We start from the raw sequence: 18,089 nt of genomic DNA, 5'->3' as shown, positions 1-18,089 counted from the left end.
ATAACATGCCTTCACGAGACAGAATGCACTGTTCGGCAACACACATTCCTCTGTGCTAGAGTGCATTGCCGATATTCAATAACACACAATCGTAAGACACAGTGCAGTGGTGTACAACAGACATCTACAACAGACTGCAGTGTTGATATTAAGTAACACACCTCCATAAGACACGGCGCATTGGTCTACAACACACATACATCGACAATAGAGTACATTGCCAATATTAAATACTACACCTCCATAAGACACAGTGCTGTGTTCTACAACACATATATATCTGAATAGAGTACATTGCCAATATTAAATACTACACCTCTATAAGACACAGTGCTGTATTCTACAACACATATATATCTGAATGGAGTACATTGCCGATATTGAATACTACACCTCTATAAGACACAGTACTGTGTTCTACAACACATATATCTGGATGGAGTGCATTGCAGATATTAAATACTTCACCTTTATAAGACACAGTGATGTGTTCTAAAACACATATATATCTGAAAAGAGTACATTGCCGATATTGAATACTACACCTCTATAAGACACAGTGCCGTGTTCTACAACACATATATATCTGAAAACAGTACATTGCCAATATTAAATACTACACCTCTATAAGACACAGTGCTGTATTCTACAACACATATATATCTGAATGGAGTACATTGCCGGTATTGAATACTACACCTCTATAAGACACAGTGCCGTGTTCTACAACACATATATATCTGAAAACAGTACATTGCCAATATTAAATACTACACCTCTATAAGACACAGTGCTGTATTCTACAACACATATATATCTGAATGGAGTACATTGCCGATATTGAATACTACACCTCTATAAGACACAGTACTGTGTTCTACAACACATATATCTGGATGGAGTGCATTGCAGATATTAAATACTTCACCTTTATAAGACACAGTGATGTGTTCTAAAACACATATATATCTGAAAAGAGTACATTGCCGATATTGAATACTACACCTCTATAAGACACAGTGCTGTGTTCTACAACACATATATATCTGAAAAGAGTACATTGCCGATATTGAATACTACACCTCTATAAGACACAGTGCCGTGTTCTACAACACATATATCTGGATGGAGTGCATTGCAGATATTAAATACTTCACCTTTATAAGACACAGTGATGTGTTCTAAAACACATATATATCTGAATAGAGTACATTGCCGGTATTGAATACTACACCTCTATAAGACACAGTGCCGTGTTCTACAACACATATATATCTGAAAACAGTACATTGCCGATATTGAATACTACACCTTTATAAGACACAGTGCTGTGTTCTACAACACATATATATCTGAAAAGAGTACATTGCCGATATTGAATACTACACCTCTATAAGACACAGTGCTGTGTTCTACAACACATATATCTGGATGGAGTGCATTGCAGATATTAAATACTACACCTTTATAAGACACAGTGATGTGTTCTACAACACATATATATCTGAAAAGAGTACATTGTCGATTTTGAATACTACGCCTTTATAAGACACAGTGCATTGGTCTACAACACACATACATCGACAATAGAGTACATTACCGATATTAAATACTACACCTCTATAAGACACAGTGCTATCTTCTACAACACATATATATATCTGGATCGGGTGCATTGCCGATATTAAATACTACACCTCTATAAGACACAGTGCTGTCTTCTACAACACATATATATCTGGATCGGGTGCATTGCCGATTATTCACATTGCCGATATACAGTAACCCCTACAGCGTGCACAGTGCAGTGCCTCTATTCAAACATAGAACTGTATGTGAAAGAGCTCAATGCCAGTGCTCTGTAAACAACTGCATCTGCAATGGCTTCTTTGCCCTGTGACAGTGTAGGGCGATTCATAACACACACCTGCATGATGTGCAATCAAGTGCATACCTCATGTGTTGAATCAAACCAGAAGTTACACCAGATCTTGTATAAGGAGTAGGCGCTGACGATGGCATTTGGCACAGTGTGCTCTGAGTTATTCAGTAACACTAGTGGGTTGCACATAGAGCTGTGTGGATATTGCATGGCACACGTATACATATCACAGAGTACAGTGTCTGTATTTTGAAACAGAGTGCAGTGCCGGAATCCTATAACACAAATGTATGTGACTCAATAAACCCTACGTGTGTATTCAATCACTAATTTAAATGGAGTACAGGACACTGTATACATGTGCTGTACCACACGTTCTGTGACACTCAATGCACTTTGTGAGTGATGGCTTTTCCCACTGGGTGAGTCAATCCCAGACTTCCGTGGTAGCCTTTCTCCAATCTCCTAGACCTCTTCCTGGATCTCTTATGGGGACTGGGGGATGGGGGATCCCCCTGTTTATACTTGGGAGCATACAGGACCAGGGCTTAGTCAGGGCGGTGTGCGTGCAAGTCGCGACACATCTCCGAGCCGTTCTGGGTGAAAAGAGGAGTAAACAGTGCTGGACAGTCTGGACATTGGATGGAAGTGCTCGCACTGTGCATCTATGTTGTATCATGCATGTCTCTTCAAATCAGACGTCACCCGCGAGCTTCAGGCCACTAACACCCCCAGCTTGCCTTAGGAAATCCAGTGGGACATCACCCTTTCCGTCATCATCTCGGTTGTCAGATGGACAATTGTGCACAGTGTGCACTGACGTCATTGGCAAGACCCAACTTAACCACCGACTGCAAGTGAGCCCACCTGGGACACGTCCTGGCCAAGGCTCAGGGTGAAAGTTGGGTACTAACATGACTCCCACATTAGAGCCATTGAAAACCTTCCTCTCAGCCCACCACACTCAAGGTAGGTGAGTCCATATCCAACATGGGGGAGTCCTTGCAACTGAGAGCCTCAGTGAAATGACTGCTTCTCTGTGCGGTTGGATCGCCCTCCTTAAAGCAACCCCGCAATGCCCAGAACCCGTCTCTCCAGGGCACCTTTTTGCCCCTAGTCCTCAGACTAGGTATGGTCTATGCGCCAATGACCAGCCGCACCAGCCGCTGCGTTGCTCATCGCAGCGTCTCTTGGTAGTCCTGAAGTCCTCGCTCCTGTGAGTAAAGCTAGGCCTCTCCCACCTGTCTACAGTCAGAGAACTCGGTGGCACTGAATGCTGCATTCGTTTGTTGTGTTCTCCACTCTGTGTTTTCTTGGTTTCTTACTTGTGGCTTTGTAGCGTTGCTACGGAAACTAAGCTAGAGTTAGATATGTGCATATCTGGGAATCAATTAAGATAATGTACATATTCTTAGCAACCTGGGGGTTTGCTTGATTTTCTGTTTTGACAAGCATTCATAGATGACTTGGTAAGTGGGTGAGGCAATGGGGGTGCCAGCTTGGCTCGAGCCAAAGGTGTGGCCCTGGTACTGGAGCCCACTTGCGGGACGAGCAGCAGATGAGCAGGGTAGGGCCCTTTCCCCCTCCAGTGCGCAGCTTCATAACGGGACGAAACACAAGCAGCGCCATGCATAGTAAGAAACACCGGCTAGGACACAGTATGGGGTTAATTCAATACAGGCGGCGCATTTTCCTACTCATACCGAGGTTGTAGGGTTGCTTTGCTTTCATTAAAGACATTTTAAAACATAAAAAAATGTGTCTAGGAAACATGATGATTTTTTGGGTGGCTCGGCTCGTGCTTTGGCTCTTAGGGCCAGCTAGGCCCATGGCTTGGGTTTCTCAATGGATACGGGGGTGTGGCCACCTCTGGGCCAGCTCCCAGACAAGAACTGAAGAGCTTGGCCCAGGTGTCATGGAGCCAAGGAGGGCGGGTGGGATGAAACACTTATCAAAATTATTTAAGCGATGGCAGGGCTGGCGGGACCCAGAACCAGTATTTAAAACACTCTTATCAACAAATATACATGAACTGGACCATGACCGTTATCCAGCAACAACATAGTAGTGAAAGGGGTGAACTCATTGGAACCACTGGGAGTCTACATTCATAAATAAAACCAACGGAGGTGGGATGAATGAAGTATAAAATGGGACTAGCCCACCACATTACATAGATTCTGCACCATACCTTTAAGTACATTACAGGAGTGTCGCTGACTTCATCAGCACCAACAAAGCGTTACATTTGACACATATCTGTACTTTTAGCATCATTATATATCACAGCCATGGGTTTTTCATACTAGTATTATAGTGACTTGGAATTACAAAAAATAATTTAGAGGACCAATTCGCCATGAGCAGACCCATTCTTTTCACAGTGAATAGTTTGCTTCAGAGCTTGTTGGCACGGACTCAGTTTCTGATTATCTGTCTATTGGCATATAGGCAAGACCATAAAGAGGTGACCATCAGGATGCCAGCTGGTGTTACTACCACAGGTCCTAGGGCAGCAGGTAACCTAGGCTACAGAGAGTCTGTGTCTCAAGAGACGCCTGCCTCGGTTTGAGGTCTTCCAGGAAACAGATCTGGGTGACAAGGCAGACTGCACCATAGGCGCGTGCTCTTCCCTTCTACCTGCCCAAACCCAATATGATGCCCATGACCAAGAGAAACTCAACCTTGACGGCTCCTCCAGCAACCAGAATGCAGTGGATGACTGAGCCGCGGTAAGAAATGAAAGCATCAAGGAGAACGTTGAGGTGTCATAGAAAGACCCAAAGAGGAGGCGAGGCCTGCTTTCACTGCAGCCATCTACATTTGGAGAGCCAAGCCAACCACTTGATGCATTCAACTGGTGTGTTTCTGATTCACTCTAGCGCACCAAGGATGCCACGGGCCCTGGTGTAAGCAAGGAAATGGCCCCTTTGAGTTCTGTTGTGGTTGGAAAATACAGCAATTGTCAGGGTTCAATGAGCCCCTGGGGGCTCTGGGCCCTGGTACCACTGCACCGGCTGCACCAATGGTAGCTAAGCCTCTGTCTATAAGGCGTTGCTAGAGATGATTATGGTAGTACTAGAAATGTACACACGTGGGATAAATGTAGACAAAAAGACTGTTATCGAAACCCCCAGGCAGCCTTTTATAAAGCACCTTAAGAGACAGGCAAAGACACCAATGAGCCTATTAGGAGACATCTGTGTGTAACACAAAAGCTAAAAAACGTATAACAAAATGTCATAACTAGTTCTCACATAGCACACATTTTGGAACATACAAAAGGAGCTCTTTGGAGAAATATTTGTAAAATATTTTCTGTAACACAAACAATACATTGGCTGTATTAAACAACTATGTATGGCATTGAAATATACGACAGATGAGAATATCGCACGCAGAGTTCCAAAATCACCCCTATGTATCAACTGGAGCACTGTACAGATGTTTTGCTGCACATGACAGTTGTGATGGCACACTGGCTGCGCCTACCTTGGCGTGGATCATACTGCCGCATCTGCACCTCCTCTATGCATTCTGCCGGAAACCAGCCAGTGCGGCCTTTCACTGTTCCTTCCCAGAATCCTCCTTCACCGATGCTGAGCACTGCAGAAAGAAGGAACATACATGAGTCATGAAGGAGTCGAAATGAAAACCCAATCACTCTCTCTCTCTCTCTGAAGATACACACTGAGTCATTTGCTGAACAGGGCTGGTAACTGTGATGCCAGTGAAGCCACTGCACACTGCGGGGCTGGGCACAGTGGTTTTTCCTATATAACATATAGGTTTTCGGGATTCCTACAAGCAAGCATGCACCATGGAGCTCAGAATGGGCCTCCTATGTGTAGGCATCAACATTGGTGTTCCTCCTGCAATACATATACAGTATGGGTTTGTTACTGGTGCAAACGCACATTATTGGGTTTCTCTGCTGTTTATTACCATTAGAATTCTGTTGTTCTACGGTATTTGCCACAGGGGGTTCTACCTTGTCTGTACCTTCCACATCTTCCTTCTGGGATGCATCACTCACGCAAGTCCTACCTGCATTTGCATTCTCTGAGATTGTCCATCATGTGTCATTAGATATTTACTGCTATGTAGATCAGGATTGTCTATAGCATGCATGTTAATGTTAGTGTGCATAGGCAATGGGCTTTCTCGTGGTGCACATGTATCCTGGGATTATGTGCTGTTGGTTGAGGGACCTGGGATTCCTCCTTCTAAGCTCATTAATTAACAACAAAGTCCTAATTGTGAAGATTTGGGAGATCCGCCGAGTACTGCTATGGCTGCTATCAGCAGACGAGGGAGGGAGGGAAGCAAAACGGAACTCTCCCCGCCTTAGACTGTCCAAGCTCGGTAATGGCTTAAAGATCTTAAACATGGTGGTCGGCTGTGATGCACAGTGTGTGTGGGAGGGAGGAGGGGTGACAACCCCATTCCAGGTCATTACGGGCACTGTGTCTAGTCTTGAACATTTCACCAGCAAATCATTGATTTCAGGTGTATTAGTCTAATTAGTTTAATGGAAGCAAAACAAGACTACAACACCCAGAATGAATTAGTCTATCACACATAAATCCAAGGATGGAAACAGCATCTGCAATGACCTGGAGGGGGCTGGTCACCCTAGAGGATGAAGGGATGGTACAAAGTTGGGAGGGTGTGGTCTCCAAGGAGGACTCATTCACATTGTGCACACACAAAGGACTTCCCACCGGCGTCAGGAGGCAAGCAAAGCTGCGGGGTTTGGCGGTGTAGCCAGATAAACAGGCTCCACAGACACTACCCTGGGAAGAAACGCAAAGGAGAGCACCTCAGGACACACTGCTCCAAGGCGCCATTCACAGTGGAAGGACACGCACTTTACAGCTTGATGAAAACAGCAAGGCCTTCTGCTTTGAGGGAACTGACCCCATTAGAAAGGCTTAAAACCGAAATCAGTTTCGAACTTATAGATAAAGATACCTCCACCGAGTACATGGAAAACGATAACCTGTTTCCCAAAGTGTCCCTTGAAAACTTTACAGACCCACTTGAAAGATTCTCTTCCGCCTTTGGCCTTTGTTTTTTGCACTGTTTATGATGTGCTTAAAGTACTAGGTAGGAATGGGGTAGAACCAGTGGCCAAAGTAAATGACCATCTGTGCAGCAGATTTTAGAAAAGGCAAGTCATATTTTCGCAGATTACTTAAGTAGAATTCCAGAAAACACATTCTCAAACACCTGGTGTAAATACTTCAATGTCGAACCCCCTCATGTAAATGTTTGTGAGTAAGAGGCGTGATGCGGGTAGTGTCCAAGTGAATAGTAGCAAGTCTAGAGTGGGAACTTTCTCAAGCCCAAGTGCAGTGACTTTGATGCATTCCTTCAGTTTCAAATGTGCAGCACAGTAATATAGCATCTCCAGGTTTCACTTTCTCCCACTTTAATTCCTGACTTGAGTCAAGGTTGGCCAGGTAGACCAGGTATACGTTGTCGAGTGAGGATGCTGTGAGTGTGATGGTGCTTGGAAAGCTGGTGTCTGTGAGTCGGATGAAGCCTGGGATTTGATGGAGATGAGGGAGAAGGGAGCTCTAACGGGACCCATCCAACTGCGGCTGCAACCTAAGGGTCTAATGTGAAATGAAGAACTTACTCCTACTTGAGTGGCTCGAGATTCTTGTGCTTGCCCTTCAACTACAACAATACTTCATTTATGTCTGCTACTTTGATACATCTCTACATCAGACACACTGCATCCTTTCACTACATTGACTATGCAACTATGTGATGGTATTAGCCACTATAATGAACCTACCAGATCATCTATTAATGTCCATCAACACTAAACCTAAGGCTAAAACTAACCTTTAAAATAATGCTAACCCCACATCATAGTCACTAAATCATCCTACCACTACATTGACAAGATAACTATATAATGTCATTAACTCTGCATAGATTCCACTACGACAACTATACATGTATACTAAGCCTAACATTTAACGCATCCATAACAATTCCCCTTACTCTAACCATGAACCCAAATATAACCTTAAAACCTACCCTAGCCATAATCTGAACCCAAATCATGTCCCTATCATTTAGTATATGCTTAATCCCACCTCTAACCCTAATTTACAAGAATCCGAATTGTCATTGTTATGCCAACCATAAGCCTCCCCTTAATCGTAGGTAAAGCCTAGACCTGATACAGGCTATCCTTAACTCATCACTGCACATAAACCTAACCCTAGCCTTAAGCTAATCCTGTCCCTAAACATAACACTAGCCCTAGACAGGAGCCTAATATTCCACCCTAGCCATGCCCAACCCATCCTACTCATGCCCAACTAGCTTCAACCGCTTCCAACTCTGTGCTTAACCCGACCTCTAACCCAAATTTGAGAGTTATCAGAATACTAAACTTCATCATTGGGCCAGTCATAAGCCTAACACGAACAATAAAAATGACACTATCCATATTCCACCATTACACCAAACCCCAAACCCACCACTCACCCTATCCCACCTCTACCCCTAAAATGAAACCTAACCCAGTACACTTACCCTAATCTTTATACTTGCCTTGTTTCTTACATTATTTGAAGTGCCAGTATTCTCAGTAGTGGTATTTTCGTTGTAATTCTTGGGATACAGTGGTCAATCAACATAGTGAAATTGATGTTATGAGGTGCACTGGTGATGAGACTAAACTGAAGCAACTTATTTGCTCCTATTTTTGTAAACTAACTAAATCCTCTGTTTGAATTACTACTTGGTGGGTAAAAACTGATTGGGGGGAAAAGCTTAAAACGTCTACACAGAAGTTGGGCAAAATCGTGAAACGTTCCAGTTTGAGAAGACAGATGGCATTTCCTGACTAAGCCTGATGTTTGATGAATTAAAGCTTAGGCTGCCCAGCGCCTGCGGTTGATGATTTCTTGCAGTTAGATGTGTAGCTATAGTCCTCCCTAATGGCACAACATTGCCTCCCAAGCGAGGGCTATTTATCTGCTTCTGTCCTAGGCTGCCCTTAGCTCTCGGCTGCAGTGGATCAAAAGTCACCACTCAGAAGTCGTGCACCCGGAAGTGCTTGCTGATGGAAGTCCTGTCCCTCTTAGAGTGGGACTTCTAGAATTAGTGACTAATAATGCACCGATGGTGGTGGTGCATCTGCTATTGCTTGAGACACTCAACAAAAGGAGGAGCCTTTCCCATTACCTGACACGGTCTCTAAGGCCTCCCCCCGTTTTTAAGTCGAGCCTGGGCAGCGCATGCAGTGCTCTGCGAGGCATGCTGTATTGCGGTAGGGACTTGAAGCTCCGCCCACTCTCCGCCCAGATTTTTTCATAGGCTTTTGTCATTGTCCACTGTAAACTGTGGCTGTTCATTGGTCAAAAGGCTTAGTTGTCCCTCCATAGTACCGCCTTGTCTCATTTTGTAACCTCCCATAGCAACACCCACTGCTTCATGTGTTGTTGCTTAGTAGGCTTTAATTACAGCATCCAAGCACTATTTTCTCAAATAGCTTTGTCCTGTCTGCTATTGCAGGCAGGATATGGTCTCCTAACGCTTTAAAAAAAATGTATAGCATGCATTTGCAATGCAATATGTCTCGCATTTGCGAGAGGTTAAGCTATTAGCATTGTAAATGACAATGTCTTTTATTTATCCATTTTAAATACAACAAATAAATAAAAGGCATTGTCATTTACAATGCCAATAGCTCAAACTCTCATAAATGCGAGACCTACTGCACTGCAAATGCTTGTTAGGTTTGCAAACTTCACACTTTGTACAGTTTATAAAGTTTTAAAAATATGTAGAAGTTGCAAAGTGGTAAACTTTAAACCTGCACACCACGCATAACTTATTTTGCACTGACTGTCTCTGGCCTCTTAGTGACCACTCACATTTAGCACATGCATTCAGGAGATTCTAGAGTTCCATCTCTTTCCCCACCCGGTTTTGCTACCCTCTCAGAGTCTGAGCTTGCAGAAGGAATAGTCATGCTGGGCATGTTATGCACACACTAAGTAACTTATGGAATCCAGGTTGCCCCTTATGCAGCTCTGACATTTTCCCAGTGGGCTGCAGGTCAAGAGGCTGCTTTCAGAAGTGGATGATCTGCGATGAGGCAACTATGAAAGCCCCTTTTGAGCCATTCTGGATCATCCTGAAGTCGGGACTGGTTTGAACACTTCTGCCAGGGCTGATTTTATTTTTCAGGCCGGCCCTGTTAGGTATACCTCAAGGTGCTTTTTAAGGTAGCAACTTTGTTTGAAATAAGTACAACACTTTATAAATAATTCCCTTTGAAAATGTTCAGCATCAATATAGCGCTTGAAAAAGAAATGGCTAGAGTTCTGCAGCTTCAAGCACATTTGCATCCTCTCAACCCCCTGAAGAGTCCTCCGAGAATTGGTCACAAGGCAGGACACAGAGAGCTGGTTATTTAAAGCTGCTGATACCTCGGTAGGTCCCAGGAGTTTTGTTGCAGCATCGGCTGTGCCACTGTGTGTGCCTGGCCTCCTTTGGATGCAACATTTCCACACACTATTTGCATGAATGCAGTTCTTTTGATATTTAACAACTCCGTTTCTCACTTCAGCTTTACCTTATCTCCTGCAATGACCTAAATTTCATTCACCAAGTGTTGTGCTGTAGGCTGCTTGTTAGAACCAGCCTTGGTTGGTGAGGTCTCCCCTAACCTTGTTGGCTACCGACCTCATGCTTGGACCCTCATGCTTGGAAGCTGTGCTTATTTTAAACATACTGTTGAGCGGTATATATATATAACGGGCTGATTCAAGTTAGCTGTAAGTCCCTTGTCATGGGGTAAGACCTATGGCAGGGGCATGTAGCTTGAATGCGCCTCCGTGGGCCTGCCGTGCTGGTGGTGCCATCCACGAAGGTAGCTCATCGATTGTGCTACAGGTTTGCCCTATGTGCACAGGTTAATGTTACTAGACTTGGTGGTTGCAAAGCTATGTGCCAAGGTTCTGCATGTCTCCTGCTACATCGGAATGCTCCCTGATGATAGGATGCAGTGTTGAGAAGAGGTCGAGCATGTGTGTGAGTGCAAGGTAGTGAATGGCACCGGGTGGTGTGTTCAGTATGACAGAGCATACTTCTCACATTGGATTGGCATAAGGGGATGTAGAGACAGTCTGTCTAGCATTATTTCCTATGGACAGAATAGTAACAGTATGGTGCTTGGTATCAATGAGTTCATAATGGCGAATCCTTTCAGGTACAGGGAGTGGGTTCGACATTACGGTGATGGAAATGTCACTTTGGGAAAGTGGTCATTTCGATGTGTGTGGCTCTGTGTGCCTGGCGGCCTATCTCCTAATTCACACTTGGGTGCTAAGGGGATAGCCACATCTGCACATTTCTGATAGAGGGCCATAAACTAGGGGTTCACTGGAAACTGCTGACCGCTGACTGAGAAGGGCCTTTATGGGACGGTTATGTAGGGGTGGAATTGGCACCTGCATTTCAAGTGGCAGGGTCTTGGCCCCACTAAAGAATCGTGATCAAACCTCTTGGGGCAGACAGGACAAAATTTAGAGAGGGTCTGTACATTTAAAAGGTGGTCTTTTGAACTGATCATAACTTTAAAGGCCATGGTCATTCTGGCAGGAGGGACTTCAACTGGTCTATCCGCAGACTCGTGGTGACTTGAAGCTTGTCGTGCTCCAAGAAGGGGATTATCACTTGGAGGATTTTACCTGGATGATGCTGGCCTGCAGCTAGTGCCAAATATTGTGGCCTGGGTCTCAGAGTACTCTCCAAGGGCCAGTGAGCTGGCCTCCTATCCATGAGATCCCAGGGACACAAAGGATCTCACTGTCTCCACAAGATCGTAAGGACCACACTGGGTACACCGGAGACAGGTGGAAGTAATCGCGGTTCAAGAGGTGTGTGTGCACAAAGATCAGCAGCTACCTAAGGTGCCAGGACGTGAGGAGTTTTAGGAGTGCGGGGAAAGCTTGCAGGGTCCGAGGGACCCATGCTTGCAGCCAAGGTGACCTGTGCTTGCTTGTGCTCCAGAGTGTGTGGTGCCCGAGGGGTGTTGTGGGAACTGAAGCCGGGAGCTGAGACTGTATTCAGCCTTCAGATTGGGAGGACGATAGTGCCTGACATTACAGCCTCTGTCTGAGGTTGTTGGTTCCCTCTCCCTGGACCCAAACCACAGGGTGCTTTGCTTTGGAAAATATTGAGATGAAACTCGAAGGGTCTTGTGTGCCTTGTGGGCATCTGCAGCTGACTGCTGGGGGTCTATGAATGGTCACATCTTTGCTTAAGGGGAAAACATTTCTCTAGACGGGGAGCACGCCTGCTTCCTAGGTCACAAACTTTTGTCCACAGAGTGGTGGTGGATAGTGATCCCGCCCTCGTACAGGTGCCGTCAGGCGCCTGCAGTTCTAATCCAGATAGGATTAAACTAAGTAACTGTTTCTTCCTGTGTTTGCTGGTGTCCTGTTGACTAGACAGTTGGAACCATCTAAGGCAACGTGTATCGTTGGCTGATGGAGTTGTAAGAATGAGGGTCTAGGTCAAGAGGCGTAGTCAGAGACTAGGGACTGTTTGATCTTTCTGCAATGGGAAAGTCTGAAAATTACATATAATTGTGAAGAGTATATACACTGTGTGTTCTGTTTTGATTTAAATAGAGATGTCTGACAATTGTGTATAACTGTCGAGTGTATATACAATGTGAATCTCGTTTTGATTTCAGTGTGTGTGAGTAATATTAAGACAAGTGTTTTTATACATATGGTATGGAATCTTTTTGTGGTGAACGCAGGGTGTTGAAAGGGGGGGTGCTGTGCCAACACTTTACACTTGAGCCCTGAGGATAAGTCTGAATTCTGGGTGCCGAGCTACCAGAGTGTGAGCACAGGCTATCCAACAAGTGTATCGTACTCATTCTATTCGGAACGATGGGTTCTGACTGGCGGTGATGCGTCCTAGCCAGCCCGAAACCACTGGGTCTAACACTGCTCAATAAGTGTCATTTTTGGTTTGCTGGGGACTCTTATGTGCCCATTTCTCAGAATCAGTGACCGCTACAATTTTGCAAGTGACACCTGGACTCAAGTCAGCCAAAGACCTTTTACAAACCTGAGCCAGATACCTTCAGCATCGCCACTTGGTTGGCTGATTTGGATTACAATTGCCACTTCTCCTTATGCAGTTTACCGCAAAGTGGAATTCAACCCTGACAGGTGTGTGGATGAACATGAGTCATAAGGACAGACACTTGACACTTTTGTACACTGATGTAAACAGGGACCCTAAATTGTGGTATCCAAAGTAGTTGAATATTTTGTTCCACGTGTAATTCTTGCGATTAACTACAGAAATGTAAACAGGGTATCTAAGGTGCCCACCGATGAGCCAATCACCAGTGAAATATACCTTTGGTGTGCAGTTGTACGGAAAAACTTGCAGATTTCCTAAATAGACTTGCAGTGAGAGATTCAGTTGCACAGATGTCGGGAGACAGCTCAGCCAATCCTCAGGAAGAAAAGGATGTGATCAGGATAGGCATAGGAAACACAAGGGACCATGAGAACTATGGGTAGCCCAGTACCCAGGATCTAAGTGAGACAATGCTTGCAGAATCATAATTGGCACACAAGCCTGGGGACACAGTAGATGGGAGGTAGATGAGAACACAGGGTTAATAATGCTAGCCATGACTTATATCAGACTGCAGGCCACCCGGAGCTGATCCAGAGAGCTTACCGCCCCTGTACTGTTATCTGCATGTAGCCTGATTGAGACTCTAACCACAGAGTTCACGATAGGCAAAGGGAGCCCTGTTAAATTCGTAACTGCAGGGTCATTTTAAGCACCACAGAGAGCTTTGATGGCTTTTTATTGGAGAATACGGCCTCTCAGTCCTGTTCTCGAGAATGGACACACAATTAGCTACTCCTAAGCATTAGGTGGTCTGGAATAGCATGTCAGAGAGGGGCATACACACAAGCAGGTGCACATCCTTTTTTAGAGGCATGGTCCATCCACTGGTGGAGATGAAATTGCATGTTTGGACTGCCTGCTTAATCTGAGTTGCACAGGATAGACGGTGGATCATGATGAACCCCACTTTCCTTTCTTCATCAGTGGGTGCTGACCAAACCCCGTGAGAGCTAGCAGTGGGAAATGTTGCGTCTTGATGTCTGGCTCCACCCGCAGTCATCTGAATCTTCGGCTATTGAGGCCCAGGCAGGTAGTCTGCATCCACCCTTCTATACACACCAGGCAGTCCTGGGAGACACTGATCCCATGAAAGACTTGATTTCAATCTCCCATCCAAGATTAACATCAGCTGTTACGGTCTGTGTACAGTGGGATATGTTCATGACTTTGGGATACACAGGCATGACACTGGAGGATACTTAGTACAGCCCCACATCTCCTCTTCTAACCACAGCTCCACCTAAGCACTGTTATTGAACGAGTAGACATCTTGGGTGACTGGCATACACAGACCAACATGTGTTCCTGACCTTTGAGGACATGTGCATCACATCTGAGTGAACAGCAAAGGTTTGTGAGTAAAAAACTGTTCTATTCTGTCACTATTAAACGTTGTTCCTCATACAATCCTTGTCCAATATGCTGGCCTCACACTCTAGGGACTCTTTTGGTGGTACTACTCTTACGGGTAGGGTCAATTCTATGTGTAGTGGCGTACAGCAAAATGACGGGGCACACATGCAGAATAGGATGACAAGTAAATTCTCCTATATCTTAGAAGTATTCATTGGCCTATGGCTGAAGAGGTGACCCACTGCAGGTATGGAGGGTTGGGGGCCCTCATGCACCACAGGGACCAGCAATACGCCCATACCTCTGTGGTCTTCCATCTGCACTGGTTAAGTCAAACCTAGAAAGACCCAGCCTCAATCACCCAAATCTTGGAAATTAACTGTGTTAGCATATATTTTACAGGCACTGGAGGAACCTCTGCTTTGTTGGCCAGTAGGTCCCTAGGGTAAACTCTGGTGCACCCAGTCCCAGAGTATTCTATTGTCCCTTATCGATTAGACAACCCTGTTTCAAGGGTGAGACGAGAATTTGATGACAGCCGACTACAAAAAACCCTTTATAGCCAGTCAAGCTAGGTTTTTCTTGTGCACAGCTTTATTCGAGAGTGATTGTCTTAGTCTCTTTCGTGAATATCCGTGAAGTAAATATATGAGAGTTCATCCTGGGGTGGTCTCAGGCGTGTAGATATGGAAGGTATTTTGATTATATGCTGAGGTGGATATCACTGTAGTGACAATGGGGGGAGTCCATCAACATACATAAATATTTTAACATTGCCACCTCTGCGTGCCCGCGTTGTCAGCAGCTTAACTTGAATCTGTTACATATGCTCTGGTCCTGCACCTCCTTGCAACTTTACTGGCAAGCAGTAACTACGGCACTCGCACTCTGTACTGACACATCCCTGCCGCACACATGGGAAGTTTGCATACTGGGGCTATATGCCAGGTCCAAGAAAAACAGAGTCACGGCCACATTTTGAGACCTGGTTTGATAGTAGCGAAGCGATTAATTACAAAGAGGTGGAAACACAACACCTCCCCCCAGAGACAATCAGCTGGGAAAGATCCCTCACGAGATGGGAGCAGGCAGAAAGCACAACACTGCACAGAGAGGAAACAGCAGGGCTCCGAAAGTATCATATAGCGCAACACTGGGATACCATACTAACAACCTTCACACATGGAAAGGAGAATGACGACGACAGTGCACCCCCAGACAGTACATAATTCGAACATTGGAGGCCCCGAGTTAATGGACGCGCGGTGTCCATTGTTAGTTCTGCGACCTATAGTACAGCATATTCGTGGCCCGAACCCGTCACTGGGAGTTTCCGCTAGTCCCCGACCAGCCATTTAGAATGCCGCGTTCCTCACTACCCTCATGAGTCACAGTGCCACCCTGGCGAGCCAACATAATATCATGTACGAGACGCACATACTCATGCTCATTCATGCTATGATCCCCCCTTTTTTTTTTTATCCGACGGCAGTTTTTTAATAAGTTATTAGTTTTGTGTTTAGGATTATATATGTCTTATTGGCACCCTTTGCAGATCTCCCAGTGTTGCAGATCTCCCAGTGTTATACTGAAAGTAACGCACATTCACAGCCCCCATGTAAGTTATTACTGTACACTCCACGTAACAACGGACTGGATTCATACAAGCTGTGCTCGCATATCACGCAGACGTTATTATCTGTAAATGGGGGATTGGAATGCAGTAGCACGAAAAGAGAGTACCATGCAACTGTTAATCAGCATAAGCCTCCTGTAGAGGCGCATATGTACCACTGTGTATTGTAACCACACTTTTGCTATACACCCCAGTTATATGCATTCTTCTACAATGTTGATCCGTATATGTATGTATGACACCTCAGATGACCCTGGATTGTTAAAAAAGTTATGAAAAACAATAAAGATATTTAAACAAAAACAAATGGGGGGGGGGGGGAGTCCATTCTGAAGTAGTACCAGATGTTAATAACGGAGGTGCTTTGTTTATACTCTTGGGTGGATAGAACTCTTGTAAATATGTGGAGAGCTCCTAATGGCTCTGCGATGGATACAATTTTTTTTCTTGGGGGGGGGGGTGGCACCTAAACACTAGACTGTTTAGTAGGAGTAACTTAAACATTCGCATCTCCCACTCTGGAGCTGTACAGAGGTCAGCATTCTCAGCAGGGCCTTGCTCTCATCTTTCATAAACCTTTCTACAGACACTTTGTATTTGTGTCTCCCATGGGACTTTCTTCTTCTGAGGTGATGACAGTTTCAGAAACATTTTGACTCCAGGTTGAGTGGCGACGGGGCAGCAAGGCTGTTCAGACAAACCCTTCAATGACTTGAATTCACGATGGCCATTATAGAGAGATTTGAGGTGTCTAGAGGCCATCAGCCAAACAAGTGAATGCTGTGTTTTATCATGTCAAGTTGTGTGTCTTTCTAAAGCATAATGACCATTTGTTCAAGCCATAGCACTGCATGACCACCTGCTTTCACTTTTAGGGGTGTTAGGAATGGCAGCGGGTGCCTCTATACAATGGGCAGGATCCATTCACAGAAGTCTGCAATGAGGCGCGAGGCAGCTACAAAGGCTTCGAATAATGCTGGGTCTGTGTCTGTACTGCCACATCCAGAACACTCGTTGTTCCAGTCTCCTGCTGAGGCGATGTTCGAATGAACACAGAACGTGAGGTGATTAAAGAATACAGCCTATGGATGATTTCACTGCATGACATTTGTTACAAAGTTCCAGAGGTGCCTCAATCTCTGAAGCTGCCGCTTTCAATTCAATGTCGCTGTGGCAGAAAAACCACGGTGGACAGTCTCTCCCAAACTTTGCACAAAAGCACCTCTTGCTTTAAAATTTTTAAAAAGATGTTTCTGGAGCCTTAGAAATACATATGAATAATACTCCACCCTGCAAACTCACCCCAGAAGTCCTGAGATTTGCTTTCATAAATCACAACCAATGTACAACACTTTATTGTGGTCTATAATATTGGCATTCAATGATATCACATTGTTCGACCTGGCCTCTTTGGCGTGGCTCCCCATAACTTTTTGCCCTCAACCCTCCTGTTTTGCTGACTGTTTTTGCTGGCTTTAGGACTCTGCACACTTTACCACTGCTAAAAAGTGCTAAAGTACTTGTGCTCTCTCCTTATAACCTGGTGGAATTGGCTTAAACCCAATTAGCATACTTAATTTACTTGTAAGCCCCTAGTAAAGTGGCACTACCTGTGGCTAGAGCCTGTAAATTAAATGTTACTAATGGGCCTGCAGCACAGATTATGTCACCCACTTAGGTAGCCCTTTAAACATGTCTCAGGTCTGCCTCTGCAGCATGAGAGTGGTTTTAAAGTGCCATTGATAACTTGCAAAATAAACCTGTTTCCAGGCCTAAATTTTCCTTTTCAATACATACAAATATCTTGGGTAGTCCCTGGACCGCTCAGAGGGCAGTGTACTTAATATGTAGGACATTGATTTTTAAGTTTTACATGTCCTGGTAGTGAAACATTCTTACATTTGTTTTTCACTACTTAAAGGCCTACTTCTCCCATTGGATAACATTGGCGTTACCTTATTGCATTTATTAAGCTGTAGCTTCCAAATGGGAAGATGTAACCAGTTCATGTTT

The 18,089-nt window shown here is 44.8% G+C and overlaps 1 protein-coding gene across 2 annotated transcripts in view; it reads right to left on the bottom strand.

Moving 5' to 3' along the window:
• The window catches only part of SHANK3 (SH3 and multiple ankyrin repeat domains 3), a 2,151,740-nt gene that overhangs the window by 706,179 nt on the left and 1,427,472 nt on the right, over positions 1–18,089 (bottom strand). For both annotated transcript variants that reach the window (XM_085653773.1, XM_085653774.1), the window contains one exon: positions 5,375–5,488. In XM_085653773.1, the coding sequence (XP_085509899.1) occupies positions 5,375–5,488 (114 nt within the window). The remainder of the gene's footprint in view (positions 1–5,374; positions 5,489–18,089) is intronic.

The sequence above is a fragment of the Triturus cristatus genome, chromosome 4_1 (genome assembly GCF_964204655.1).
Source record: "Triturus cristatus chromosome 4_1, aTriCri1.1, whole genome shotgun sequence".
NCBI classification, from domain to species: Eukaryota; Metazoa; Chordata; class Amphibia; order Caudata; family Salamandridae; genus Triturus; species Triturus cristatus.
This window is presented reverse-complemented; position numbering and strand designations above follow the sequence as displayed.